General features: G+C 40.8%; 1 protein-coding gene across 1 annotated transcript; it reads left to right on the plus strand.

Moving 5' to 3' along the window:
- Window positions 1-15,031: 15,031 nt before the first annotated feature.
- On the plus strand, window positions 15,032-18,105 carry cUnh1orf52 (chromosome Un C1orf52 homolog). Its single transcript, XM_079157445.1, has 3 exons — window positions 15,032-15,458; window positions 16,424-16,634; window positions 16,760-18,105. Exons 1-3 carry the CDS (start codon window positions 15,159-15,161, stop codon window positions 16,909-16,911), a joined length of 663 nt encoding a protein of 220 aa, XP_079013571.1. The 5' UTR covers window positions 15,032-15,158; the 3' UTR covers window positions 16,912-18,105.
- Window positions 18,106-18,322: the final 217 nt, after the last annotated feature.

The raw sequence follows: 18,322 nt of genomic DNA on the forward strand, positions 1-18,322 counted from the left end.
CAATTGTATACATACATATGTATGTATACATATATATATATATATATATATATATATATATATATATATATATATATATATATAGAGGGAGAGAGAGAGAGAGAGCACCTTATTATATAATTTGAATTCTGTCTGCTCCCAGTTTGGGATGAAGAGAGAAGAGAGGAGAGGAGAAGCCTCAGGAGGAGGAGAAAAAAGCCACCTTGACCTCACTTTCATCTCTGGAGCTGATCCTCTGTCTGGCTTGAATTCTCTGAGGAGTTGGCTGTGGAACAGAGAGTGGCTTTATGCTTGCTTACTACAATGTTCCTCATACAAAATCCCTTTTCATTTCTTGAGAGGGTTGAGAGAATGGCTTGAAAGGCATGTTCCTTCTTATCTCCAGTAGGCCTCGGGTAATTTAGACCTGATCCCATATATTTTCCATGTAAAGTGAAGCCAGCGTTGATGACGATAATCTTTACGCAGGGATAAAGTGTTGAACAACCCTGATAGAGATTCAGAAGATCACAAAGAAAATCATTGTTGTGTTTTGAAATCTCATGAATCCTCAAGCATGCCATGTGTCCAAACCCTGTGTGTGCTGCAGATATCCTTTCATCTCTTCCGATGATTTCTGCATTCACTCTGACCATTAAAGCAAAGACCAATGACATAAAACATGATTAATGAGCAGTATTAGATTGTTGAATGAATGCATGTATTCATTTTTATGTTACTGGCGAGAGTTAGGTTAGAAGATTTGTTGCAATCTCATGTCTGTACGAAGCTATAAGCAGCATCTGGCTAACTTATCCTAACATAAAGAAATCATTTGGCATGTGCGCCATTTATTTTGCACTTTGTTTCTTGTACGGATTAAACTAATGAATTAATTTGTGATCTTTTTAAAGGGGCTGGTAGGTGGATTTTATCACCTTTGTATACAACCACGATAGCTGTTCCGTCTTTATGCTAAGCTAAGTTAGCCAGGTATTAACTTCCAGTTTTCAGTAGAATTGAGAGTGATATCAAACTCATCTAATTATTGGCAAGAAAGAAAAAAATATGTATTTCCCTGAGTGTCAAACCATTCCTTTAAGCTCAGTTTTGTTATCAGGGCATGAGACAAGCACATGTGCTGCCATAGCTAACAGGGAAAGTCTTACTCAGCATGGACTGCAATGGGTTTACGACTCTGGGAATGCTTCCTCAGCCAAACGGTTACTGTGACAAATTTGTGGAAAATGCACATTTTATATATATTTGGAAGTATTTGAAGTGCAATTTACGAACACTGAATTAAACTTGGCCGCGCTGAGATACTTGGAGAGCGGATTGGTAGTAGCTGGGTCCAGTTTCAGACAGTGTCGTTGTCAGAAGAGATGACACAGGTGCTAGAGCGACAACAGGAAACAGAAGTGAAGTGCTGCTCAACAGAGACCTTGGCGGTAACGGCAGCCATGACACGGGGCTTCAGCAGTACATGTCCATCTTTCACAGGCGTGTTCAACCCGGAAAAGACTTCACACCAGCTCACTGACGCCTCTCTAGGATATAAACATTTCCCGTGTCTGCTCCTACCACAAATACACTTTAAAATTCAGGTCAACCCCCGCCCATCGCTCGCTGTCGACCATCATACTTCATTTAACTATGGCTTTTAGCAGAGGGTTGTTCTGGGGAACGTAAACTGTCGTTTCTTCCCCCTTTTCACTGAAAAACAAAGTTCATGAAACAACTGGAGTGTGCAAACTGACTGTTGTCTTCCGTCATATCAGTCCATAGATTCAAAGGGAGAGATTAGGATGTTTTTAAAGGTGCTAAGGAGCCCTACCGCAGACACCTGTCACAACATCAGACTTGAGCATGGTGGCTCTGGGAAAATGGACCACCAGGTTTTTTTCCCATGTGATGCTTCTGCAGAGCTTGGAAAACAGAGGCATCCCTGGCCTCTTGAACTCTTCTTCCTTGGCTTTACAAAGTCTTTTTGATTCTCGACTTAGCCCGCTTAGCCATAAAGTCAGTGTAAGTGCAGGAAAGTTCAGATTACCTTGGGAAGGAAAGCTATTTTTAATACAGTTTTCTATGAATACACACTCCACATCTGCTACTCCAAATGGATTCAAACAAACATTCTGGATGTTTAAGATACTATCTGGCGCAGGTTTTTATGGTGGAGTGCTCAGAGAAACCAGAGAAAGAGGACATTGGGAAACATCCAGATTTTTTTTTTCATGGCTTTACATGTGTGCATGTTTTGATGATTAATATCTCTCTTTCAATAGTTGCGGGCGGCCCCTGTGAGGCCATCTGAGTGAAAAGCAAGCTCTTCCTCCTCTCTCAAGACTCACCTGTGCATGAAACTGCAGCCGTGCAGACGCATTGAGAAGCCCAAGTGCATTCACTCAAAACTTCAAACACAAACAATGAAAAACAGATTAACTATTTATTTCTTGGGAGAGCAAACACACAAGATTAGAAACAACTGCACAGAAAATTGTTGCCAGTTTCAAGGGGGGGGGGGGGGGGGGGGTAACATGCATTTACTGCTGCAGGAGAAGAGGGCCTGCTGTGATCCTTGGTTTCCACAGCAACACCCCAAAGGAGGAGAAGAAGACTTGAACAAGAAGCAGACAGCATTCAACATCGAAGCAGATCAATTTCAGATTGTGAAAGTGCTGGCTTGGCTATAAAAGAATGTCTAAATATTGGTTCATTCTTTATTCTTTATTCTTTATTGGTTCATAACTTTTTGGCAACAGCAGAGACACACTGCAAACAAAGCACTGACAACATTATTACATTTTAAGTTGATAGGCACATTCAACAGATTCGGAGCAGCATTATTCATTGGGATGTGTTTTATGTGTTTATTTTACCATCTGACAAATGCAATACTCACTCTTTTTTCAGCTCTGTTTATGTCTTCACTAACTCCAGCTCTTAAGCTGCTAAACGCTCCACTTTCTTCTCCAGCTAGTTGCTAAGTTGACTGCTCATTGTTTGGTAATGAAATGATATTGAGCAGTGGCTTTATAACACACAAACTCAAAACAAACCAAAACAATGTACTGAAAGGTGCTAAACTGCCTTGTAGAGCTGACGGGAACTACAGTGATAATTATCTGTTGGTTTGTCAGAACAACAACACCTTTCACATGCACATAGTCATGTCATCATTGAATATTGATGAGTATTACAAGTATTACAGAGTATTACATCCCAACAATATTAATAGCTGCTTAAAAGGTAAAAGAAAACTGGTCACAGGAAAGCAATGAGGTCATGTTTCAGTAAATTTCCACTTTGCGTTTCTTTTACCAGCAACCCATGGGTGGCAAGGACCTTTTGTCCCCTGCATGTCAGGACTAGTTTAAGCTCTTCTCTATTCAACAGCTGCCTCGTGTCACCAAGGCAAAAAATAGCCGCGGCTTCCTTGCCCTGCAGCCCCTCTGTCCACTGGGGCGAAGCAATGCCACCTGTTAGCCAGGACACAGGTTAAAAAGCCAGGCCCCAGACACAGATGGGCAATCACCACTACCTCATGTGTTTGCTATCGGGGCTACAGCCAGGCTTGGTGTGTCTGGCTCGCTGCAAAGGACTTCATCATCATTACCTCATATGTGTATGCTATCCAGGCTACCAGCAGTATTACAGACATTAAAGAGCAAAGTCTTAGGTCATTTCTTGGATTAAAAAGGACATGAGATTAAGAATTTCCTGCAGTGTGATTTACATTTCTGACTAATTTAAGGAAAAGTACAGATGTAACATCAGCAAAATGTACTTAAAGTATCGAAATTAAATAAGATGGAAATACTCAAGTAAAGTACAAGTACCTCAAAATTAAGCTTCAGTACTGGAGTGAATGTTACTCTCCACCTCTGAATTTGATTCTGCAACTTCACTATTACCAAGTATGTGTGAAAGACAAAACAGACAATTTGCTGTTAACGGATATATTCTATATTTCTCTTGTCAGCAAATCCCTTGAAAAAAACAAAACCAACCACGAATTGATCCTAAGTGCTGTTTTCCAAAAACTACTAAAAACCTTTCATTGGGTCACACTGTTGCACTGGGTGACATGTTTCTTCATTACTATCTACGTGGGCATTGTACAGTTTATTTTAAGTCAATCTCACATCCACAGTCCTGCCGCCGTAAATACTCACTAGAGCAGCAAATATGTAAAAATATTAATAGTTCCCAACAAATGTTCCTGTTTCAGTATCGTTTGCTAAGGGTGCTCAGCTGTTTTAAATAATTACTGAGTTACTTATTAATTACTTATATATTCAGGACATCATTTTCACATATTCAGTTTGAACTAATTGGCCTGGAGTTGAGACACTAAAGGTATTGTTTTTCTATTATTACATGTGTCTGAAAAGCAGAATTTTTAATATGAAATGTGATCGTTCTATAATTTACTTTTTGGGATAGAAATTGAAGACTTGACTGAAGCATGTCAGTTTATGTCTTGTAGTAGAAATTACTGAATATTTGAAAAAGACTTCTTCGTTCTTTCAGACTGGGACTCCTAGAGGTTTTGATCTAATTTACCCCCAGATGTTTGCCAATAAGACGCAGCAGTAATATTAACTTGTTGAGCAATTGCTCACTGCTTGAGGCCCAGTAGGACGCCCTACAACATGTCTTTATCAATACATGGAAAGATGCATCGATGTTTTGTACACCAGTAGTGATTAAAACAACATGAATATCTGGGAACATATCCTGTTGCTGACCTGAAAAATAAAAGATGTATCCAAGCAGTCTAGACAGAGATACCCCTGAGGTCATTACCATCATGACTTCCAGACTGTTTTGAGCTGACTAGCTCTGCTGGATACAGGACTTCATGGAAACCCAAACATTAAGCTGGCCAAGACTGTGGCTTTGTCAGCTGTGGTTGTATTATGTAATAAAGTCTATAAACGTGTCCCCCAAAATAACTTCATCTAATCATCTTCATCATCATCTTATCTTTTGCCTTTGTAACTGAACACTTTTTACATGAACAAAATGTAGCTAATCTTTTCTAATAAAACTTGTTACGATGTTGAAAATGTGAAAATCTTGTTAAAATATCCTGGATAAGGACTTTTACAGGAATAGTTGGATACTTTGGGGAATATGCTTATTCGAGTCAGGCTAAAAGGTCAATACCACTCTCAGAGATGATCTTACTTTCAGAAAGAAAATGTAAAGTGTAGGCTATTTTCAAAAATGTCAAACTTAAAAGGTTCTATATATGGCATTCAGAGCATTGATATAGCAGCAAAGAACTATTTGTTATGTAGAGATATATGTGTGTTGTAAACAGAGCTTCTCTGTGCTTTGTTTGCATGGCCGGGTCGGCCGCACGGTCATTTTAGTGCACGTGAATACTGTGTGTGAATAGCTAATGACCGTCGCTCTGCAACCGCCAACAATGCTGACTCACGGTGTTGTTGGCAGAAATGTATTTTACACGTGTGGTAACACTGTGACACGGTTAGCGTTTGGCACGGTTAGCTTTTAGCCACCGGCTCAGCCGTTGCCATGTTGAGAGCTGTGTGGAGGCAATAGATATCCTCTGAATTCTGTATTGGCAACCTTTAAGTAAGCAGAGTTATCAAAACCAACAGAAGTGCACCCACTGAAGTAAAACATCGAAGAAAATCACCAGCAATGTAAATTAGGAGGTTTTCAATCGCAACACTGGCAATCCAGTCAGAATAACGTACACACTCAAAGCAAAACAACATGAGGTCAGTGACAAAGTCCAAAAGTGAATTCAATGGAAAGAAACCTCTTTGTAGATCAAGAAAGTGATCGAGTTAAGATCTGTGAACACTTTGCTCTAAATGAGTAGCCTGTGGCGTGACTAAAACAAATGAAAAAAGCAACACTGGATGAAAGCATCCAGCTATTATCTGTGCCCCTCATGTTCTGTGAAGTGCCTGCTGGTGGATTTACACACTGACTGCATTCTTCTCTGGACAACTCAAAGGAAAAATGAATGCTAAATTGTAGGAAATGCACCTAAATGAAACAAGATGGCTCTCTGTACAGTTATGTGACACAAATTGGAAAAGAAAGTCATACTTTTTATGATCTTTGCCTGTTTTAGGCTCATTTACATTTCCTGTGTGAGTTGAGTGTCACTATTGGTGTTTCAGGGCTAAATAACCATGTTGTCGTTTAAGAGACTCCGGCTGCTTGTCAATTCTAATCCCTCTGCATTTATTTACAGCATAGAAACAAGGACACTTGATCCCCTTTCACAGGGCTATTTCTGTATACGCCCTTTTGTTTGCCTGTTTTTTTTTTCTTAAACAAAAATGGCTCCAGGGCCAAGACAAATAAGGCCCACATTTGTGAGCAGCATGTGAGACAAGAGTCCAGAAATGAGTAAAACAAAGCAGGACTCTGGTAAGCATTTCCATTAGGAGGAAGAGATTTAATCTTTTCAACACCTCGGTCCATTTATCTCAACAATCCTGCAATTTTAACTCTACTTGTATTCAGTTCTGATCTGAGTAGAGGTGGCAAGTCTAAAGTAGTGCTTGGTCAAAAAGAAAAAGCAGAGCTTTGTAGTTGAATCATTAAATCGGTGTGGAATTTAATACAGCAGCTCAAATACTTCCATTAAGCCCATCACATACCTGCTGCACAGTAGCTCTGCTGACCTGTGAGGTTTGACATGTGCAGTAACACGGGTGCTGGACGGTGTCTTCTCGTAACAGGGAGCGTCTGACGGACCGCTCTGAGTTCTTCCTGTAAATGTCCAACAGAGGGACCCTGTGAATCTCCCGACCAAACAGAGGCGTGTGATTTACCTCTGTCCTCTTGCAGCCTTAAAGTACATAGTCCCCAGAAGCCTGAGAATAAAACTCTGCATTTTAGATCATGAATGGAAAATGATAACACAGAAAGATCATTTTGCTTCCACTTCTACTTTTAAGGAATATAGTTTACCTATCAGATAATATCCTATTTTCTTGAAAGGTGGCTCTGAAATGTATAAAGCTTGCACCAAACTTGCTTTACTTTGGATTACAAATAGTTACAATAGATTCCAATGGTGACCCAGTTTCACAGCAAAAACTCTTACCACATAGACACCACTCATGCAGAGCGCATGGACCATTTGTTCAAATGCCTAAGACAACCTATATTTAGGTTAACTTGACAAGGACCTCTTGTGGTCATGTGATTTATATTGCCTCTCAGAGGCAAAGTATCGTGATATTGTTTCACTTTCGCTAAGCTTAACCAAGTAGTCTATAGTTACATAAACCTGACCAAATCTACCAATCAGTGTTATTGGTTTAACAATGGAAAAAAGTGAACAATGTGAAAGGGCTCACTCATATTGACAAACCTAAAGGCAATTATCACCTGACTCTACTGTTCCCCTCGGAGCGTCTTCATGTCTTTTAGCTCATTGTTTTGTTTACAACTTTACCGTTTTAGTTTACTCTCACCACTCTCATCAGCCATGTTTCAGAAGAAAGAAACACAAATCTCAGATGAACCCACTGTATGCTGTAATTCTGTCTGCTGTAATCTAGATTTTTGGTGGACTATTCCTTTAAAGCCCAATAAAGCCAGCTCAGGAGGAGATTTCAGGTAATGATGATACACACATTCATGTTTCTTCAGCAACAATTAACCTTGCAACTCTTTTCAGATACACCCCCCCCCCCCCCCAAAAAAAAAGAACAATGTTCAAATGTCAGTGAACATCTGACATGAGCAACCATCATTCTTTTAACAGTTAGGGTCATCGGTAAACCTTTGGAGAATGTTGGTGTGAAAAGGTGTTCCCCTTCTTTCCATGTTGTTCTGTGCTAGACGTATTGCTTCAAACAGACCAGGTCAACAGGACACCGTCTGCACATCAGACCCAGGGTCAAAGAGACACCTGCTGCCAAGAGGAGCAGTAATATAACTGACAGGCGTTAACACTCCCGTAACTACACTGCTAAGCTGTGTTAAACACGCTGCACTGGGTTAGGGTGTGGTGCTGCCCCGCTTCCCATATCCCACTGCATCAAAACCCGTCCACAGGCCTTGATTAGCACTCCCATCTTCTGCACTCCCACTCCTCCTTGTCCCCCCTCCTCCTCATCTCATTTCACACTAAACAAAGTCTCCGCGGGGTCCGATGGCTGGAGCCCTCTCTCTCTTATCACCTCACAGTCGGAGCCACTGGCTGGGTTGATGAACTTGGCTGGAAGGAATCCGCAGGCTTCTCCACTTGACTGAGCAGAGCTAATGAGTCGGAAAATCCCACAGCCAGGGCTTCAGGGTTCAAAATGGGCATCAGGGGAAACAGGTAGTTCAAGCACGGGGAGGGAGGCTGAGGTGCATTTCATAGAGAGCACTTTGCGGGTTGTTTAAGATGCAGAGCAAGCGTCCGAGGATAGGGAGTTTGGGAGATGAAACGCTACGAGGAGGAGAGGGCGTAGGAGGAGGAGTGTGTGACTGGATGAAGCAGGGATTACCCTGCTTTGATCTGTAAACCTTGTCTGTACCAGGGAGGCTGGGGGACCTCAACTGTCAGCCAGGTGCACTCTGTTCATCAAGACGCTGCCAACCCCCCACCAAGCTGCCCCCAAGGTGTGAAATGTGCCCCCAATCCCTTTCATTCACGCCCCATCACACAGCGACCTACAGCAAGACAAGGACTGGCACAGGAACAGACCGCTGTCATACTGTTAGTGTTTGGCATTTGCCGAAGCAGTAGAATTAGTTAGTTAGAAATAGTTAGACTTTTGGGGAATTATGTCTATTCTTGCTGAGAATTAGATGAGGAGATTGAAATCTGTCTTTTAGATTATGAAGCTTGGTGACTAGCTTAGCTTAGCGTTAAGACTGGTAGCATATTGAAACGGTTTGGCTGGCACCTCTAAAACTCAATTGACATGTTCTATCTTTAGCTGAAGTTTTAAAATAACACATTCTGGTTTTAAGGAGTTTACGTACCAGACACTCCTTGCAATGTTTTGTGAATGAAGCATGTACACGATTTTCCCCTCAAGCATGTATTTCGTTAGACATGAGAAGTCATGCATTATTTCCTTATAAAGTGGTGCAAACAACTGACAAACCCAGAGCATAATTACCTGCAAGACGGACCATGATTTTTGAAACAAGCTGTCAAAAAGAAAATGTCTTCTCCGCATGGTTTAAACATGTACAGTAAGTCATTAGATTTGACAGTTCAGTTCTGACAAGACGACATTGCCTTCAGCTAGAAACAAATGACAACACACATTGACAGCTGTTTGTTCAGAGAATGTTTGTTCTGTAAGTTTCTTCCTTATAAATTATTAGAAAGTTGCAAAAGCTTCTGTCTCATTCACTTTGAAAATGTGGAATAACATTCAATATAGGCGATAGAAGTGCAACAGCATGAGGTGGAAAGGCTACGTTTGTCTGTGCTTCAGATCTTCTCTTATAGACCTTGCTGATGTTTATTCACTACCTGGCTCTTAACTCTTAAATCCTCTTCTTCTTCTCCTGTTTGTAGAGATGATTGCCAGACAGAACTGACAATTATGCATTCGAAAAGTAGATGTTGCTAGCCTTGACTCAAAGCATTCTTCTGTGACATGTGCAGAACATGCAGACAAGGGGGCTTTTCCATGAAGTGACCAATCTGTTTTGCAGCCAGCCTTAAATCTTATGAAGATCATAGGAGCACTCTTGCCTGTCTCTCTTTATTATTGTGCCCCTTCAGGTTCTGTCTCTCGCTTGTCTGTCGAGAATAGTCAAGATGGTATCTGGCAACTATTTGATAAAGTATTGAAGCAAATGTTAGCTTTTGAGTAGCGACTGTCAAAGAGCATAAAGGTCAGGGGTCAGGCTTGTTGTGGGGTTAAATTCTATCTTTCAGTGTAGCTTTTAAGAAAACATCTTAAGAGTATTTTCAAAGAATTTCTACATCTGCTAAAAGACAGAGAAACATTTCATTTTTTCAAGAGAACCACACAATTAGACAACCACTAAGAGCCTTACAGGGAAATGGATAGCCAAAAGATGTTGATTTGGACTTCCACGGACTGATCATCTGACAATAAGTGTTAACAAAGTGTGAATGTTGCTCAAATGTTACATATTTGGGAGCGGGAGGTTTAGCTGCCGTTAGCATTTTTCCCCTGCATGTTTTAACGTAGTTGAACATGGAAATAATGAAGACCCATAATCAAAAGCTGACATTGTGGTTACCTCATACAGTACGCATTCATCATTCTGACGTTCCGTCATAAACTAGAGCAGTGAAAAAAAAAAGTGTCCTGCCACTCTCAAACTCCTTGACTACCTCTCTTTAACATGTACTTTTGTATGAATGGGTCTGATCAAAGTACAGTCGAGATCTCAAGGTGTGTGTATGTGTATGTGTGTGTGTGTGTGTGTGTGTGTGTGTGGGGGGGGGGGTCTGTATGGGCATGTTGTGGAGGCTGTAGAGGAGAGAGAGCGGTGAAAATCAAAGCATCAGGAAGGGCATGGGGTTGATTGTGCTGTGTGTGCTTAGCCCACAGCCATCCACGCTGCAGGACACCGTGGAACATGTGATGGGGATGATCACCCCCCCCAGCACCCGCTCCTGCCCACACCACATCCCACTCGCCCCCAAAACTGTCCTTTTGACCCAGATCTCCCACACCTTCTCCCAGCAGCCCCCTCGTCTCTTCTCTTTCCCTTTTTTTTGTCTCTCTGTCTCTTACTTTCTCTATACTTGCCACATCAGTTGGATCCCGTTACGGCCTCCAGCCACGAGCCCCGACAGGCCGCAGTGCAAACAGAGCCTTGAGTTAATGTAACGAGCCAAAGAATGTCACCTCTTAAGTTTGAGTGTTAAGTGACCAGAGAAAACACATTGGGAGAGATAAACAGAAGTGCAGGAGAGGAATCAAAAGAGAAGTACAGAAAGCGAGGAACATGAGGGATGGATAACAAAAGTCTTGACGAATGAAGATGAAGTGAATATGCATCATTTGACAATGCATGTACACACGCACCGTGTATGAATATAAAAATGCATGTTTTAACATGAATGTCGCCTCTTGGCTCCAGCTCAGTCTTTCTCTCTGGAAAAAGAGGGGGGGGGGGGGGGGAGACCTGTCATGACACCACATGTTATTTCCACCTCAGTCATTTTCCAGTTAATTATATTGAGATGGAAAAAAGAGATAGAAGAAGATAAAAGGAGTGATGACATTTATATCGAGTAATGCTGGAAGAAACGGTGAGCATAAATATTTGATTCCCCCCAGGTGTTGCTTTGACAATTGGGGTTGACTTATTTATTTTTTTTTTCCAGTAGCAGAACGGTGTAGCTGCAATGTGGCATACGGCCATACGTTGTATATCAAAGAAAATGAATGAAATGCCACAGTTATTTCTTCTATATTTCAACTGATACATGATTTATGATTACAATAATTGAATCCTCAACACTTGTTGGAGAATGTCAAGCCGAATCAATTTCTAATGATAGATAATTATCACAGAAAAAAACATATTCCCTATTTGTACATGAAGCCAGCAACTGTTTTAAAGAGTCAAGCTACTATCGTTCATACCTTACACGTCCTCTCTTGTTTTGGTGTAAACTAATTATGTCTAGTTTATGTATGTAAAATATATCCTGGTTAAATAAATACAATATCAAATGTTATTTTTAAAAAACATGTGTGTTTGTTTTATTTGACTAGACAAGATAATCAGGAGAAGGGCGTTTAGCATTAGGAATGGTAATAGTATCCAGCTTTCTTCTCAGACACACATCAACAGCAACAGCATATGAAATGTTCAGTATAATTTACATAGAAAATGATCATCGTAATATAATAAGGTCTATAACCTAGAAATAAAGGGGTGAGGTCAAGGTTTGTTATACTGAGTTTATATGTTGTCACGTCACCAAATTATTGTTTATCAGTACAAACAATCATTTAGCTTTAATACACTTTTGTCAGCATGGCGGCTCTAGGGTGTTACAGACTTGAATCTTGTGGATTATATAGAAATTGATTATAGAAATGCTGGTTGGGCCATACGTGACTTCTCAAAATAAATAAACACAACCCCTAAATCATAAAGACAGGCCATGTTCACGTCCATTGAAAATGACAATGATCTTGACATCAGCATCTGTTCTCATCATTAACTGTTTTAAGGTCACTGTTCTACTTACTGTGTCATCCCACTACATCAACAAAGCTTGAGTTCAAATGTCACCTCAGTGGCATCAGCCAGAGGTTGCAACTACTTTGGTAGGCTGTTTTAACTCTTATAAGGTGACATGCAGTGATACACTCTAAGAATATTAAAGGGATCTTCCCTTACTAAGTCTCCAACCAATCACAAACAATGATATTCAGGTAAAAAACAGATTGGACCTCGGAGAAAACAGCTGGATTGTTCCAAAGAGGGCTGCAACACAAAATCACAAAGATATCCGGCCTACAGTTAAGAGTGAAATCTTCCATCTGGGTTTAACAAGCACATCATAACCCTTTTTTTATTCTCCAGGTGTTATTTGGCAACTTAATGATTGACCGTGGGTTTAATTATCAAAAACGTAATCAGGATTTCCACAATCAAGATCAAAAATGCTCTGAATCACCAAATGTGTTATAAAACATATGGAGATGCCTTCTGTCAACCAGTAGGGATTATTTAGAGAAAAAAGTCCTAGTCAGCTCAAATTAGTCGGCATCTCTCTCTTAATTGTAGAAAAGTTAGAAGAGAAATAGAGAGAATAAAACTTCTGCCCAATGCTGTATTTGCAAACAGTAAACAATCCACTGATGTGCTGTCACAGATGTGTCCTGACCTGAGCTAAGATAGATAGATAGATCAATTAAAGTCATTCAAGAGATTATGAATGGCTAAATTAAACAGAGACATGAAGAGGTGTGGCTTTTCACCTTCATGGGGAATTTCTCATATCATGGTCAGTCTCTGTAGAGATTGGAGAGAAAAACGTTAGCAAAAAGAAGGGCCAATTGTCCCAACTAGGACAGTATCCTCCCTGCTGGATTTATTATCTGTTTTGCCAACAATATGATCAGAAGAACTAAACAAAATCTGCAGTACATATGGGGGCAAATGGAGTCTCATAGTCCTATCAGTGGGACCGGTAAGAGGAAAAACAGGGACTAGGGTCAATACAATGGCTTGTTGCAATAGTTATTCAAATTGAGTTCAAGTTTTATTTATTTGATGAACAATCTACACACATCTAGTCTCAATTCTGGAAAACAAGCGAAATTGTACTGGGGGGAAAAAAGAGGAATTATCTCACAACATTTATTGGTTTAAGACCTAAGATCTTGTGCTTTTTTAGATGTTGCTTCTTTATTCATTTAATTGCAGTGCAGTTGAACAACGAGGATAAGAGAGACAGGGTACCACCTCTGGAAGCTAAGTTCCAAGAATTTGTAGTCACATCGATTGCCAGTTCATTAAAACGGCCCAGACGGTCCATAAACTGTCTACCTGTTAAAAGGATAATATCTGTGAATATCACCTCTGAGCTCACAACCTGCTCATTAGTTGCCAAAAAACATAACATACTCGTGAAATATGTATTGACAGTCATACCCATCCAACGATTCCTTTAGGTGCTTATCATGGCAGCACCACTGCTGGCGCTGCTGCTACTACGTTTACTAAGGAGCACAACGGTCTTGAAATAAAGACAAAGAAAGAAAATGTCAAAACACTCAATCACAACAAGGAAGCAGTGAAACAATCTAAATATGTTCCTGCACATGAACATGTGTTATGGATCTGTTCAATCTAAATCTGATCACAAGCTGCACCTAAAAATGTAAACGTCTCATTTGAAGCATCTGTATCGTTAGTATTGAGCATGGAGAGGAAGAGAACAGGGAATGGAGAGAGGAATTAGCAGCAGTATATCATTTAAATTCACTTGTCTATCCTTTCCATTTTTAGTCGTTGTTTGACCTGTGAACGCGCAAAGACTGGCCCCTCTAAGTCTAGCAGACTTCCAAAAACCCAAGATAAACTGTTTAGGTTCTCTGAACTGCTCTAAATCATCAGGAGAAGAGATGTGACCCTCTGAATTCTTTAGTGTTTTGAAGGCGGCGGTCCAAGTAATGGGAGCAGAGAAAGAATCTTCACTGGACGAACATCTAAGCACGAGTAACAATGATGCATAAGAGATTATGAATTTGTCCTGGAGGGTCATGCTTCTATAGCCAATATTTATTTAGTATAAGAGTTTAGTTCCAAACCAGAGTGGACAATGATCAGGCCAATGCAGAGTTGGTTGTCTGGTATTCATTTGCTGTCAGTTCCTCACGATTTGTTTAGGGGGCTCATTGGTGGGACTATACCGCACTCTAGTGGTCAGACAATACCAGTGCCTATGGCGCACTGCTGTTCTTCTTTCATAGTTCCCAAGCTGATGATCATGCTGTCACACTGCCTGCTGAATAAAAGTTACAGTGTTTAACAAAAATCTTTACATATCGCTTTGGGACTGTTTGAAGCCTGTCTTTAATATCTAGTATATGTGTTCATAAGCCAACTAATCTGATTACATGTCTCACAAAAAGATTACAGGCTAAAATATCATGTGTCAAAATGCAACAAATAATAAATAATTGCATTGCATTTTGACATCAGTTCAACTTGAATAATTTTAACAGTGACATCTGGAGGCTATTTGGGCGACAGCTGAAGCATGACTGCAGCGCCAAGCCTCACTGCCAAGTTTTGTGAAAGCACTCTGTAATATATATTGTTGTTTCACATCTGTACACCGACTGTGCGGCTGTTTACTGATAAAATACTACAACAATATAAATGACTACAGCACATGCAGATAAATAGAAAGTAAAGAGTCGTTTATTCTGCCAAAAAAGTCGATTGCATGTTGACAAAATGACGTGAAGTCCAAATCCAACAGTACTTTGTTTTTACGGTTTTTTCTCGGCTTGCTCCTTTAATGAAATAGCTTTACGACAGTCGCCACGACACTACTTCCAAACTTTACGACTCTCTTGGAGGCTGATTCAAAATGGAGTAGGGCTTACAGGTGCTAATCCGAACCCAACCGAAATAGCCTTACAGTCACATTTGTATTTGTTTTTTACAGACACAGGTTGTTACTTGTTGGAGCATTACGAGCCGCTGCAGACATGACAGAAGAAAAGAAGTCCAGCTCTCTAGGTTTCTTTTCGAGCTACGACGATCTGAGCGACAGCAGCGATGGCAGCGACTCCGACGAGGAGGGAGAAAGTCGAAAGAAGAAACCGGGGACCGACGCTACGGGAAGCGGAGCCCAGTCCTCCCAACACGGGACCAAACGAGCCGCCGGTGGAGCCCCGTTACCCAAACCGGAGGAGCTGTTCGGCTCCGTGTCCAAGCCTGCTTTCCTCTACAACCCGCTGAACAAGGAGATAGACTGGGAGAGTCTCACGGTCAAAGCTCCAGAAGAGGTAAAAGCACAAGTTAAGACAGCGATGCGTTACTTACGTCATTGAAAAAGGGTTACACGTCTGCCTGTTACCTCGTGTAACCTGAGTCTGTATTCATTCCTATGGGCACAATACAGGTATTTATATAAAGGAGTGATGATAAAGTACACGGTTTGAATACCTTAAGGTGTATCTGTGCAGTGTGCATAGCACACTAGATGGCATGCAGCCGGTGATTTAAGGATTCAGGGATCATGTATTGTCCTTGTGCTTCACAGGGATGCACAACGACATAATTCAGTTGTAACACAACAAACACATGACCAACAAAACACAAACACTACTACATTCCTGTAGTGCACCATAAGGAATGTAAACAATAGCAATGGTGCATTCATTACAACCATAAGAGAGTTATTAGGACTTGGACTTGTGAGCATCTCTGCTTCTTGCTCCGTGTCATCTGGTGTTGGCAGCGCTATTCACCTGATATATAAAGAACATAAAGAAGGAACGGGACGTAACTGGAGTAGAGCCAGTGCAGCAGTAAAATGTAGGAGTCCATGTAAGTTGACCCATTGATTCCAAACCAATACCACAAGACTGGACAAGTGAGACACACGTCTTCATATTGGTGTTAAGGGCAACACTATTTTATAGTTGATTTTATTGATATTTATGTCAAACAAATTAGTTTCACGTACACAAAATAAGAGCGCAAGATGAGACCTATTTGGCATCATTTGTAACAGCATTTTTCACTAATACGGGCCTTCTTGTAGACAGACTGTGACTTATGTGATAGTACAGGTTTAATTATCGATATTTAACTTCTCTTTATATAGGGGAAAGAGTTCAAACAAACTCGGAGGTTACAGCTCATTCGTTGGAGCCTTTATGTGTCTAGTTTAGTAAATAGTACAGACTTTTCCTTTGTTACCTCCTCTTAAGCCAGTTCACACCCTGTTTTTCTGTGCTACCTGAAGCCTGCCAGAGAGTTTAAGCCGTGGAAGACAAACGCTGTACCCCCTCCTGAGAGCTACACTGCAGAGCCAGAGAAGAAGAAGGGACCTCCCCCGGGCATGGACATGGCAATAAAGTGGTCCAATGTGTATGAGGACAACGGGGAAGATGCACCACAGCCGTTCGCTGGCAACGCCCGGTTCTTACCCACAGAGGAGGAACTTCCTGAATCAGGTGAGTTGGTTAGGTTGATATGTTTGACTGGCGTGCTGTTGAGTAATTCAAAATTAATTATTTCCCGCTCTCCATCCAACCCCAAAAAATCCCTAAACCAACCACCACCACCACCTGGCGATCAGATGAGGAGTCAGAGCTCGACCTGTCCACCAAGAAACGTCGAGTGGAGACCTTCCAGCAGAAGGAGAAGAGGAAGAGGGACATGGGACAAGCGACCTCGGACAAGAATTTCGTGGAGGAGGAGAAAAGGTTCCTCAGGCAAAATGTCGATTGAGGCCCAACTCTCCCGCAACAATCTGTTTTTTAATTTAAATATTTTATGTCGGCTGAAAACGCTCAAAGATATAAGCACAGTGGTCAAGTAGGTGGTATGCTGCAAACATAAATAGACATTTTACCTACGTGTTGACATCATTTGCAATATTATAGTGTTTTGTTATTAAAGGACTTTAACAGTCCCACTGTTAAAGTTTCATTTTCAGAACTCAGGTTCTGGTAAATCTCCACGGACTGTTTTCCCAAGTATAAGGAAAAGAAGTGTTTTATAGTCGTATTTTGCATAGTTTTGGTCATCATCCCTCTTTTGATTTTTACCCACCAGCTGTCTTCACAGGGATGAGGGATATCACGAGTCACAGCTTTACAACGTGTACTGGGCATCGCCTTCGCTTTACTTCCCAATATGTAGTCTAGACGACAAGGTGACGTGAGAGTTTAAACCTGCCACATTGCTCTCGTTTGAGTCTTTGCAAAGAAGTCGGTGAATATAGATGTTATCATAATGATGAAGGCCATGTGGTTTGATTTAAGAAACAGGGTTTAGCCTGCTGTGACACATTGAACATAAACGTGGTTAGGTGGCTTTGCCTCTTGTTTGCTTTAATTTAACGAGCTAAAATAACAGTGAAGTTCAGCTGTGGTGGTTTTCTTTGTCTGTGTTTGTCTTGTGTTGTATAAAATATCTAATCACCACTGACACATGAAATATATGTGTGTGTATGTGTGTGTGTGTTGTGTTAATACAGTGACTTTCCTATAAAAAAAAAATGTGATTAAAATGGCTGTGAATCTGTTGAAATTACATTTTTAAAAACTGCTTGTTCTTCCTGCTTATGAGCACTAGATGTCGCCCATAAGCTACGCTAGGAAATGCTCCCTCCATGTTTGTAGTGAAGTCTGCTTCACTTTGACTGCGTGAACATTGGGCACCCAAACTAGAAGGGTCCAAGCTGTTCGTCAGGAGGGGGAGTTCTGATCTTCACTTTGGAAGTTAGTCTCATCTCAGTTCTCTTGAGATACTCGATGCATACAGACTGTTCAGTCTCATGTACCTTGTATTGCGCAACACTTTACACCTGTGTGAAATAAAACGTCTTGCATGTTTAGTATCCAAATGTTTTTTGGAACATTGTACTGTTTTATGAACCTTCTGTTTCTGCCGGCAAATCTGCTCATCAGTGTAAACTGGTCGTCTGCAGATCATTTTATAAATTGTTTTTAAGTGTTCATCATAAACCACTTGGTCATATTTTATTGGAGAACGCTGTTCCGTCTTTGAAGTTGACTTAATTAAGGCACAATTTCCGAAAGTGCTACAGAAAGCGTTAAATTATACTCAAACATACTGGAATCACTATACTTTACATTTTGTTGAGAAACATATTTTTATTACATCACACAGAGGA

Source organism: Pholis gunnellus (genome assembly GCF_910591455.1).
Source record: "Pholis gunnellus genome assembly, chromosome: 4".
Taxonomy (NCBI): domain Eukaryota; kingdom Metazoa; phylum Chordata; class Actinopteri; order Perciformes; family Pholidae; genus Pholis; species Pholis gunnellus.